Genomic DNA, 13,171 nt, shown 5'->3' on the forward strand with positions numbered 1-13,171 from the left:
TGTAATAACACTGATTACTAATGTACAGACACTTCTTGAAAGGTATTTAATGTACGTACTTATTTACATAATGTTTGTAAATACACTGTACTGTGTATTTACTGTTAAAGATACTCTTTACTGTTTGTTATGGGAACAGCAATATGTCTTCATTTTGAACAATGCAATAGCTAATATCTGTATTTACACAAAAAAACAATTTTTTATTCTACATTATCAAGTCATCACAACATTTTTTTGTCTTTCACTGTAACACATTCTGACTCAGGAGTAAATCCATATTTTTCACTCCAAGCTATGACTTTAATATTTATACTCAATTTATGAGGTTGTCCGGTGGCCATCTTGACCATTTTCTTATTCACAGTGAAAATAAATAGATTCACACTGGCGGCCTGTTTCACAAAACCAAGATAAGGGATTAAGCCGGGATTTCCCCGTTATCCTGGATTAATTTAGCCTTGACTCGGTTTCACGAAAGCGGAGGCACATAAATCACCATGGAAATTTATTCTGTGCAGCTAGCCTGCTCCCGACCAGGCTAACAGCCAGGATTTATTAATCCTGGAGCCTTTTCTGTTCACTCAGCAGTGGTTTTACCTTATTGTTATAAACCTGGATTAAAATACAACAGGTGCATATTGCTGTTCCTTTAAGTACTGTTATTATTTAAAGTTGTGACCATTATTTTTTTTATAATTATTCATGTGACAGTCACTGTTGCTGTTATATTGCTGTATGAAGACTGCTGTTCATATTGTTGTTAGAAGTTTGATGAATACAGTGGGGCAAAAAAGGCTTTAGTCAGTCACCAATTGTGCAAGTTCTCCCACTTAAAAAGATGAGAGAGGACTGTAATCTTCATCATAGCTACACTTCAACTATGAGAGACAAAATGAGAAAAAACATCCAGAAAATCACATTGTAGGATCTGTAAAGAATTTATTTGCAAATTCCTCGGGAAAATAAGTATTTGGTCACCTACAAACAAGCAAGATTTCTGGCTCTCACAGACCTGTAACTTCTTCTTTAAGAGGCTCCTCTGTCCTCCACTCATTACCTGTATTAATGGCACCTGTTTAAAGGACACCTATCCACAACCTCAAACAGTCACACTCCAAACTCCACTATGGCCAAGACCAAAGAGCTGTCAAAGGACACCAGAAACAAAATTGTAGGACTGCACCAGGCTGGGAAGACTGAATCTGCAATAGGTAAGCAGCTTGGTGTGAGGAAATCAACTGTGGGAACAATTATAAGAAAATGGAAAACATACAAGACCACTAATAATCTCCCTCGATCCGGGGCTCCACGCAAGATCTCACCCCGTGGGGTCAAAATGATCACAAGAACGGTGAGCAAAAATCCCAGAACCACACGGGGGGACCTAGTGAATGACCTGCAGAGAGCTGGGACCAAAGTAACAAAGGCTACCATCAGTAACACACTACGCCGCCAGGAACTCAAATCCTGCAGTGCCAGATGTGTCCCCCTGCTTAAGCCAGTACATGTCCAGGCCCATCTGGAGTTTGCTAGAGAGCATTTGGATGATCCAGAAGAGGATTGGGAGAATGTCATATGGTCAGATGAAACCAAAATAGAACTTTTTGGTAAAAACTCAACTCGTCGTTTTTGGAGGGGAAAGAATGCTGAGTTGCATCCAAAGAACACCATACCTCCTGTGAAGCATGGGGGTGGAAACATCATGCTTTGGGGCTGTTTTTCTGCAAAGGGACCAGGACGACTGATCCGTGTAAAGGAAAGAATGAATGGGGGCCATGTATCGTGAGATTTTTGAGTGAAAACCTCCTTCCATCAGCAAGGGCATTGAAAATGAAACGTGGCTGGGTCTTTCAGTATGACAATAATCCCAAACACGTCCGGGCAACGGAGTGGCTTCGTAAGAAGCATTTCAAGGTCCTGGAGTGGCCTAGCCAGTCTCCAGATCTCAACCCCATAGAAAATCTTTGGAGGGAGTTGAAAGTCCGTGTTGCCCAGCGACAGCCCCAAAACATCACTGCTCTAGAGGAGATCTGCATTGAGGAATGGGCCAAAATACCAGCAACAGTGTGTGAAAACCTTGTGAAGAATTACAGAAAACGTTTGACCTCTGTCATTGCCAACAAAAGTATTGAGATGAACTTTTGTTATTGACCAACTACTTATTTTCCACCATAATTTGCAAATAAATTCATTAAAAATCCTACAATGTGATTTTCTGGATTTATTTTTCTCATTTTGTCTCTCATAGTTGAAATGTACCTATGATGAAAATTACAGGCCTCTCTCATCTTTTTAAGTGGAAAAACTTGCACAATTGGTGGCTGACTAAATATTTTTTTTCTCCCACTGTATATTATGGCAGTTGTTGAGATAATTAGAAAAGGCTGATACAATTTCAAATGTTTTAAATGAAGTCTGTTACTAAGGGCAATACATACAATGCTGTACATTTCTATAGTTGACCAATGCACCTTGAATTATTTTAGTTGATTCATTTTTAATAATAAATGATTTATTTAATTCTTTAACAATAAAGGATCACGTTTGTTCCACTTCCATGTGCATTGTATTTGGCATTCTTAGCACACAAATTGTGTTGTCCAGTAAACTGGGACTATAATTTGGGAGGATTGTACAATTTTAAGAACATATCCTAATTGTACAATCCTCCCAAATTATAGTCTTAGTTCAGTGGACCAGTAACTATCTAGTGATGTAGGCTACTGTACATTCATGTAACAACAGGGAGAGGACACCTCAACGGTTTTTGACCTTATATAAAAAATAAATAAATAAAAGAAACGCGAGAAAAAGCGTGGCAGATAATAGGCTAGTGGACAGACTGAATGATCGTCTAAAATATACATTTATGAACTACTGCTCTTAACTGAAACCATTCAATGAGTCACTGTCATTTGCAAAAACGAACAGTTGTACACGTTGCATTAAAAGCGAGCAGTAGAAGTTAATATGACTTAGGTCATTTATATTTTAGCCCATGAGAGAGAAGGAGGAACAGAGTGAAAGAGATATTTACGCATCATATTCTAGCCTAGAAAATTGATCTTCATGGTAAATTTCCTGAGTAACATTATCTTCTGCTTACTTTTAAGGCAAAGAGTACAACTGTTAATTTGTGCAAATGATTAGTAGCCTAATCCTTGAATGGTTTGATTATGACGGTTTTAATTCAGAGCAGTGGTCAGCTAATGTATATATTTAGGCTAATTACACGGTCGGTCCGTGATCGTCTGCTAAGCTTTCTCTCGCTGTTTCATTACATTACATTAGAGCTTGTTTATAAAAAAAACATTTGACTGGGTAGGATCCCGCAACAGAGGTTGGGGCAAAGCCCCAAATGTCCTCAGGATGCTAATATCAGGCGCCTTCACGAGTCAAAACATGCTAGTGTCATTACTAAACCTAATGCAAAAAAGAGAATGTTACGACTTTGAAGTCATCATATAATGCCACATTACAATCCTGTCAGCTGCAAAAAGTAAGCAAGGAGGTCAATTTTATTTATAAAACACCTTTCAAATCAAGGGTGACAAGGTGCTGTACAGCTACATCGATTGAAAAATAGAAAGGAAAAAGTAAATAGAAGATGACACTGAAAAAATTAGACAAACTAAAAAATAAAAGGTCAACACAGAAGTTGGTTCAAATTTAGTTATTAGGATAAACCCCTTGAGATGTATCATCTCATTTTCAATATATACCACAAAAAAATCAATACAACAATCATAAAACAGAACAAAACTAAACAAAAACATCAACACATACATTAGGTTGATCAAAACATTACAACCACAGTATAAACAAATAAATAAACAGTGGAGTGGATCACCAAATACAGTCAGGTATAAACATTATAAAACCAGTGACAGCTTCCTTAATAACAATAGCAGTCCATCTTAAACTGAAAAGACAGGGCATGCTTATACATCCCAAGTATGGTAATGAATCTTATACCAAAAGGCAAATGATTCCATTCTGCTGGAGCTTTAAACTTAAAAGCTCTTTTGCAAATTGTTTCATAAAAGGAGGGACATAGAAATAGAGCTGATCAGAGTGCCGGACATGGTAATTTGAAGTAAAAGGTACAATATGCTGTTGTAAATAAGGAGGATATTTGAAATGAATACATTTAAATACACGTTGAAGCCAATGAATGTGTCTAACATTTAGCAATGTACATTATACAGTATATACATTGTACAGTGGTGAGTGAGAAAATGAAATGCTAGGACAAATTTGCAGTCTATTTCATGCTGTGTTAAGTGGAACAAGGATTGACTTCAATGCATTTTCATATACAACATCACAATAGTCAAGAATCAAAACTATAAGCTGAAAGGCAAGTTGGTTACGAACACTGCGTATGAAGCAATTTCGAAATCGATGTAAATTATTAATTCCAAAGTTCATTTACTGTAAAGGCCCGGACACACAGAGCCGATAATCGGCTGTCGGACAGTCTGGTGAGGTCAGTGACTCGAGTCTGTTCCGTGTGTTCCGTGCAGTCGTCAGTCCAAGGGGCCATCGTCACTTGACAGTCTGTCTTCTGTGTTTTGTTGAGCAATAGTGTATTATGTAAAAGCCAAACTTGTAAGATGTTGAAATCAGATTGAAGAGAAGCTTGAATTTGTGGTAGATCAAATATATATATATATATATATATATATATATATATATATATATATATATATATATATAAAACAGTGTCATCAGCATAACGTTGTACAAAACCGGTATTGAAAATTGCTGATAAATTATTCACATGAAAAGAGAACGGGGTGGTCCCAATGTTGAGCCCTGGGGCACACGTCCTGGTTGAATTAACAGATGAGATTTACTTACGTTTAGGATGACACATTTTTTTGTTATGCAAATATTAATTGAACTACAGAACTGCATTTTCAGATAGTGATGCATGCACATTTCCAGATAGCTAGGAACAAACATGAAATAAAGACGTTGATTACATCAGCAGTGGATACATCATATATGGGAAGATAGTTTACCTTTTTTCTATCCATCAAGCCCCTCAAGTACCACTGTTTACATTTAATTCATTAACGGCATTCTGCACTTCAGTTGGTAAAATGTTCCTACTAATTTAGAAAGAAAGACAGAAGAAGTAGTTAAACACTCAAACAATAGAAACTACACAGGAGGCACAACATACTTTACAGGACAAAGTGCTAATGAAACATATTTGTTTTTAACAGCTTCTTAAAACCATTGACTGACTGCATTTTTATAACTAGCAGCCACTGCAAAGGTTAAGTCTAGATTTCACTGACCTGTGTGTTGATTAATGCCATCTTAATTCGGCTGGATTACAATAGCTGATAATGGTTGTAGGTAATCAGGACCAGGTTGCTACCAGTTATTGTGGATTTATGACCCAGAGCACATTTCTTAGGCCTGAAGTTTGTGATGACGCAAAAACTTACCCCTCCCAACTTGTGAAATTCTGACCCTTGGTCAGGACCCTTTGATGTCACTTTTTAACTCTCTAGGTACCTCTTTGGCGTCATCTAAACACACTTGCTCGTGACTCCTTGGCGTGATTTTTATTGTGCAGGGTAAAACCACTTGGGGTTAGGGAAAGCCTGTAGGTGGGGCTAAAATCTTTACATTTCTGATGTTACCTCACATCTGTTTTACGCAAGTGATGCAGAATGTGACGTGTTTACTTTTATTCTTAAACAAACTGGGTGAAAGTCTTGACAGGACAACCAAAGACAATATTTTAAGTTGGAAAGATTACGTAATGGAGCAAATGGTCAAGAAAAAGAGGTCAAACAATGCTGTGACTTCAGGCCTCTAGAGGTTAATGAAGTTCTTCATATATTAGTAACTATTGGTGGAAAGTTTAATGAGATCCTTTGAGGGCAAAGCAATTTCATAAAAACGTTCCACAGACTCAAACAGTTCACTTTCTAAATTTTGGAAATGAACACACAACAGGTGACATTAAAGGTCAGGTATCTATGATGGATGTTGGTATTATCATGAACGTGAGAGCTCTTTTTAGGAATTAATTCACGCTTGTTATAAAATTGCTTTTTTTATTACTGAACATCTAAACATTTTCAAAACATTTAGTTTAAGACAGAATTAATGGATGATGAGGCAAATGCAACTTATATAACTCTGGATGGGCATGTGGAAGTGAACAAATACAGATATGTTTATTTTTTTATTATGTTCATAGTATATACTCTAATAATCTGCAGTAATTCTATTATTGTGTACCTTATCTGGGTTCACCAAAACCTCCATGAGCCTATGTACATTTTCATTGCAGCTTTGTTACTGAACTCTGTTGTTTATAGCACTAATATCTACCCAAAGCTTTTGATTGACTTTTTATCTGAAAAACAGATCATATCTTATTCAGCCTGTCTCTTTCAATTTTATATATTTTATACTTTTGCCAGTTCTGAATTCTTATTGTTGTCAGCCATGGCCTATGACAGATATGTGTCCATATGTAAACCTCTGCAATATCACACTATCATGAGGAAAACCACAGTGGGTATTTTACTGTTGTTTGCTTGGCTTGTGCCTGCGTGTCATGTTGCAGTCCCAACAATACTGAGTGCTGAAACAAAACTGTGTGACTCTACTTTAAAAGGAATATTTTGTAACAATTCAATTTACAAACTTCAATGTGTGACTTCAAGAGTCATTACTATTCACGGTGTAGTCTCTTTAGTAGATCTCTCAATTCTGCCTATGCTTTTCATAATCTTAACATACATCAAGATATTTATAGTAACCTATCGAAGTTGTAGAGAAGTCAGGAAAAAAGCAGCAGAGACCTGTTTACCCCACTTGTTGGTTTTAATCAGTTTCTCCATTTTGTGTGCATATGATATCACTATAGCTCGAGTAGAATCCAATTTTTCGAAAACTGCACACTTAATAATGGTGTTACAAATAATTTTGTATCATCCTTTGTTTAACCCACTGATATACGGGCTCAAAATGAAAGAAATTTCTAAACACCTCAAAAGTTTGTTCTGTCCAGCCAAATGTATTTGATGTAATAACACTGATTACTAATGTACAGACACTTCTTCTGAAATAATCATGGTGAGATGTGAATTGTTGAAAGGTATTTAATGTACGTACTTATTTACATAACGTTTGTAAATACACTGTACTGTGTATTTACTGTTAAAGATACTCTTTACTGTTTGTTATGGGGACAGCAATGTGTCTTCATTTTGAACAATGCAATAGCTAATATCTGTATTTACACAAAAAAAACATTTTTATTCTACATTATCAAGTCATCACAACATTTTTTTTTTCTTTCACTGTAACACATTCTGACTCAGGAGTAAATCCATATTTTTCACTCCAAGCTATGACTTTAATATTGATACTCAACTTATGAGGTTGTCCGGTGGCCATCTTGACCATTTTCTTATTCACAGTGAAAATAAATAGATTCACACTGGCGGCCTGTTTCACAAAACCAAGATAAGGGATTAAGCCGGGATTTCCCCGTTATCCTGGATTAATTTAGCCTTGACTCGGTTTCACGAAAGCGGAGGCACATAAATCACCATGGAAATTTATTCTGTGCAGCTAGCCTGCTCCCGACCAGGCTAACAGCCAGGATTTATTAATCCTGGAGCCTTTTCTGTTCACTCAGCAGTGGTTTTACCTTATTGTTATAAACCTGGATTAAAATACAACAGGTGCATATTGCTGTTCCTTTAAGTACTGTTATTATTTAAAGTTGTGACCATTATTTTTTTTATAATGATTCATGTGACAGTCATTGTTGCTGTTATATTGCTGTATGAAGACTGCTGTTCATATTGTTGTTAGAAGTTTGATGAATACAGTGGGGCAAAAAAGTCTTTAGTCAGCCACCAATTGTGCAAGTTCTCCCACTTAAAAAGATGAGAGAGTTCTGTAATCTTCATCATAGGTCACTTCAACTTTGAGAGACAAAATGAGAAAAAAAATCCAGAAAATCACATTGTAGGATTTTTAATGAATTTATTTGCAAATTACTCGGGAAAATAAGTATTTGGTCAGCTACAAACAAGCAATATTTCTGGCTCTCACAGATCTGTAACTTCTTCTTTAAGAGGCTCCTCTGTCTTCCACTCATTACCTAAATTAATGGCACCTGTTTGAGGACACCTATCCACAACCTCAAACAGTCACACTCCAAACTCCACTATGGCCAAGACCAAAGAGCTGTCAAAGGACACCAGAAACAAAATTGTAGGACTGCACCAGGCTGGGAAGACTGAATCTGCAATAGGTAAGCAGGTTGGTGTGAGGAAATCAATTGTGGGAACAATTATAAGAAAATGAAAGACATACAAGACCACTAATAATCTCCCTCAATCCGGGGCTCCACGCAAGATCTCACCACGTGGGGTCAAAATGATCACAAGAACGGTGAGCAAAAATGCCAGAACCACACGGGGGGACCTAGTGAATGACCTGCAGAAAGCTGGGACCAAAGTAACAAAGGCTACCATCAGTAACACACTACGCCGCCAGGGACTCAAATCCTGCAGTGCCAGACGTGTCCCCCTGCTTAAGCCAGTACATGTCCAGGCCCATCTGGAGTTTGCTAGAGAGCATTTGGATGATCCAGAAGAGGATTGGGAGAATGTCATATGGTCAGATGAAACCAAAATAGAACTTTTTGGTAAAAACTCAACTCGTCGTTTTTGGAGGGGAAAGAATGCTGAGTTGCATCCAAAGAACACCATACCTCCTGTGAAGCATGGGGGTGGAAACATCATGCTTTGGGGCTGTTTTTCTGCAAAGGGACCAGGACGACTGATCCGTGTAAAGGAAAGAATGAATGGGGCCATGTATCGTGAGATTTTGAGTGAAAACCTCCTTCCATCAGCAAGGGCATTGAAAATGAAACGTGGCTGGGTCTTTCAGTATGACAATAATCCCAACGAAGGAGTGGCTTCGTAAGAAGCATTTCAAGGTCCTGGAGTGGCCTAGCCAGTCTCCAGATCTCAACCCCATAGAAAATCTTTGGAGGGAGTTGAAAGTCCGTGTTGCCCAGCGACAGCCCCAAAACATCACTGCTCTAGAGGAGATCTGCATTGAGGAATGGGCCAAAATACCAGCAACAGTGTGTGAAAACCTTGTGAAGACTTATAGAAAACGTTTGACCTCTGTCATTGCCAACAAAAGTATTGAGATGAACTTTTGTTATTGACCAAATACTTATTTTCCACCATAATTTGCAAATAAATTCATTAAAAATCCTACAATGTGATTTTCTGGATTTATTTTTCTCATTTTGTCTCTCATAGCTGAAGTGACCTATGATGAAAATTACAGGCCTCTCTCATCTTTTTAAGTGGGAGAACTTGCACAATTGGTGGCTGACTAAATACTTTTTTTCTCCACTGTATATTATGGCAGTTGTTGAGATAATTAGAAAAGGCTAATACAATTTCAAATGTTTTAAATGAAGTCTGTTACTAAGGGCAATACATACAATGCTGTACATTTCTATAGTTGACCAATGCACCTTGAATTATTTTTAGTTGATTCATTTTTAATAATAAATGATTTATTTAATTCTTTAACAATAAAGGATCACGTTTGTTCCACTTCCATGTGCATTGTATTTGGCATTCTTAGCACACAAATTGTGTTGTCCAGTAAACTGGGACTATAATTTGGGAGGACTGTACAATTTAAAGAACATATCCTAATTGTACAATCCTCCCAAATTATAGTCTTAGTTCAGTGGACCAGTAACTATCTAGTGATGTAGGCTACTGTACATTCATGTAACAACAGGGAGAGGACACCTCAACGGTTTTTGACCTTATATAAAAAATAAATAAATAAAAGAAACGCGAGAAAAAGCGTGGCAGATAATAGGCTAGTGGACAGACTGAATGATCGTCTAAAATATACATTTATGAACTACTGCTCTTAACTGAAACCATTCAATGAGTCACTTGTCATTTGCAAAAATGAACAGTTGTACACTTTGCATTAAAAGCGAGCAGTAGAAGTTAATATGACTTAGGTCATTTATATTTTAGCCCATGAGAGAGAAGGAGGAACAGAGTGAAAGAGATATTTACGCATCATATTCTAGCCTAGAAAATTGATCTTCATGGTAAATTTCCTGAGTAACATTATCTTCTGCTTACTTTTAAGGCAAAGAGTACAACTGTTAATTTGTGCAAATGATTAGTAGCCTAATCCTTGAATGGTTTGATTATGACGGTTTTAATTCAGAGCAGTGGTCAGCTAATGTATATATTTAGGCTAATTACACGGTCAGTCCGTGATCGTCTGCTACGCTTTCTCTCGCTGTTTCATTACATTACATTAGAGCTTGTTTATAAAAAAAACATTTGACTGGGTAGGATCCCGCAACAGAGGTTGGGGCAAAGCCCCAAATGTCCTCAGGATGCTAATATCAGGCGCCGTCACCAGTCAAAACATGCTAGTGTCATTACTAAACCTATTGCAAAAAAGAGAATGTTACGACTTTGAAGTCATCATATAATGCCACATTACAATCCTGTCAGCTGCAAAAAGTAAGCAAGGAGGTCAATTTTATTTATAAAACACCTTTCAAATCAAGGGTGACAAGGTGCTGTACAGCTACATTGAATGAAAAATAGAAAGGAAAAAGTAAATAGAAGATGACACTGAAAAAACAAACAAAATAATAAGACAAACTAAAAAATAAAAGGTCAACACAGAAGTTGGTTCAAATTTAGTTATTAGGATAAACCCCTTGAGATGTATCATCTCATTTTCAATATATACCACAAAAAAATCAATACAACAATCATAAAACAGAACAAAACTAAACAAAAACATCAACACATACATTAGGTTGATCAAAACATTACAACCACAGTATAAACAAATAAATAAACAGTGGAGTGGATCACCAAATACAGTCAGGTATAAACATTATAAAACCAGTGACAGCTTCCTTAATAACAATAGCAGTCCATCTTAAACTGAAAAGACAGGGCATGCTTATACATCCCAAGTATGGTAATGGATCTTATACCAAAAGGCAAATGATTCCATTCTGCTGGAGCTTTAAACTTAAAAGCTCTTTTGCAAATTGTTTCATAAAAGAAGGGACATAGAAATAGAGCTGATCAGAGTGCCGGACATGGTAATTTGAAGTAAAAGGTACAATATGCTGTTGTAAATAAGGAGGATATTTGAAATGAATACATTTAAATACACGTTGAAGCCAATGAATGTCTAACATTTAGCGATGTACATTATACAGTATATACATTGTACAGTGGTGAGTGAGAAAATGAAATGCAAGGACAAATTTGCAGTCTATTTCATGCTGTGTTAAGTGGAACAAGGATTGACTTCAATGCATTTTCATATACAACATCACAATAGTCAAGAATCAAAACTATAAGCTGAAAGGCAAGTTTGTTACGAACACTGCGTATGAAGCAATTTCAAAATCGATGTAAATTATTAATTCCAAAGTTCATTTACTGTAAAGGCCCGGACACACAGAGCCGATAATCGGCTGTCGGACAGTCTGGTGAGGTCAGTGACTCGAGTCTGTTCGGTGTGTTCCGTGCAGTCGTCAGTCCAAGGGGCCATCGTCACTTGACAGTCTGTCTTCTGTGTTTTGTTGAGCAATAGTGTATTATGTAAAAGCCAAACTTGTAAGATGTTGAAATCAGATTGAATAGAAGCTTGAATTTGTGGTAGATCAAATATATATATATAAAACAGTGTCATCAGCATAACGTTGTACAAAACCGGTATTGAAAATTGCTGATAAATTATTCACATGAAAAGAGAACGGGGTGGTCCCAATGTTGAGCCCTGGGGTACACCTCCTGGTTGAATTAACAGATGAGATTTACTTACGTTTAGGATGACACATTTTTTTGTTATGCAAATATTAATTGAACTACAGAACTGCATTTTCAGATAGTGATGCATGCACATTTCCAGATAGCTAGGAACAAACATGAGATAAAGACGCTGATTACATTAGCAGTGGATACATCATATATGGGAAGATAGTTTACCTTTTTTCAATCCATCAAGCCCCTCAAGTACCACTGTTTACATTTAATTAATTAACGGCATTCTGCACTTCAGTTGGTAAAATGTTCCTACTAATTTAGAAAGAAAGACAGAAGAAGTAGTTAAACACTCAAACAATAGAAACTTCACAGGAGGCACAACATATTTTACAGGACAAAGTGCTAATGAAACATATTTGTTTTTAACAGCTTCTTAAAACCATTGACTGACTGCATTTTTATAACTAGCAGCCACTGCAAAGGTTAAGTCTAGATTTCACTGACCTGTGTGTTGATTAATGCCATCTTAATTCGGCTGGATTACAATAGCTGATAATGGTTGTAGGTAATCAGGACCAGGTTGCTACCAGTTATTGTGGATTTATGACCCAGAGCACATTTCTTAGGCCTAAAGTTTGTGATGACGCAAAAACTTACCCCGCCCAACTTGTGAAATTCTGACGCTTGTTCAGGACCCTTTGATGTCACTTTTTAACTCTCTAGGTACCTCTTTGGCGTCATCTAAACACACTTGCTCGTGACTCCTTGGCATGATTTTTATTGTGCAGGGTAAAACCACTTGGGGTTAGTGAAAGCCTGTAGGTGGGGCTAAAATCATTACATTTCTGATGTTACCTCACATCTGTTTTACGCAAGTGATGCAGAATGTGACGTAGTTCATTTTGTTTCGTGAAGTTAAAAATATGTCGCTGTTTACTTTTATTCTTAAACAAACTGGGTGAAAGTCTTGACAGGACAACCAAAGACAATATTTTAAGTTGGAAAGATTACATAATGGAGCAAATGGTCAAGAAAAAGAGGTCAAACAATGCTGTGACTTCAGGCCTCTAGAGGTTAATGAAGTTCTTCATATATTACTAACTATTGGTGGAAAGTTTAATGAGATCCTTGGAGGGCAAAGCAATTTCATAAAAACGTTCCACAGACTCAAACAGTTCACTTTCTAAATTTTGGAAATGAACACACAACAGGTGACATTAAAGGTCAGGTATCTATGATGGATGTTGGTATTATCATGAACGTGAGAGCTCTTTTTAGGAATTAATTCACGCTTGTTATAAAATTGCTTTTTTTATTAC

At 36.8% G+C, this 13,171-nt stretch overlaps 1 protein-coding gene across 1 annotated transcript; it reads left to right on the forward strand.

Moving 5' to 3' along the window:
* Positions 1-6,135: 6,135 nt before the first annotated feature.
* On the forward strand, positions 6,136-7,062 carry LOC144525911 (olfactory receptor 5F1-like). Its single transcript, XM_078262970.1, has one exon. The coding sequence runs from the start codon at positions 6,136-6,138 to the stop codon at positions 7,060-7,062; it is 927 nt and encodes a 308-aa protein (XP_078119096.1).
* The last annotated feature ends 6,109 nt before the right edge of the window (positions 7,063-13,171 follow it).

The sequence above is a fragment of the Sander vitreus genome, chromosome 11 (genome assembly GCF_031162955.1).
Source record: "Sander vitreus isolate 19-12246 chromosome 11, sanVit1, whole genome shotgun sequence".
NCBI lineage: Eukaryota > Metazoa > Chordata > Actinopteri > Perciformes > Percidae > Sander > Sander vitreus.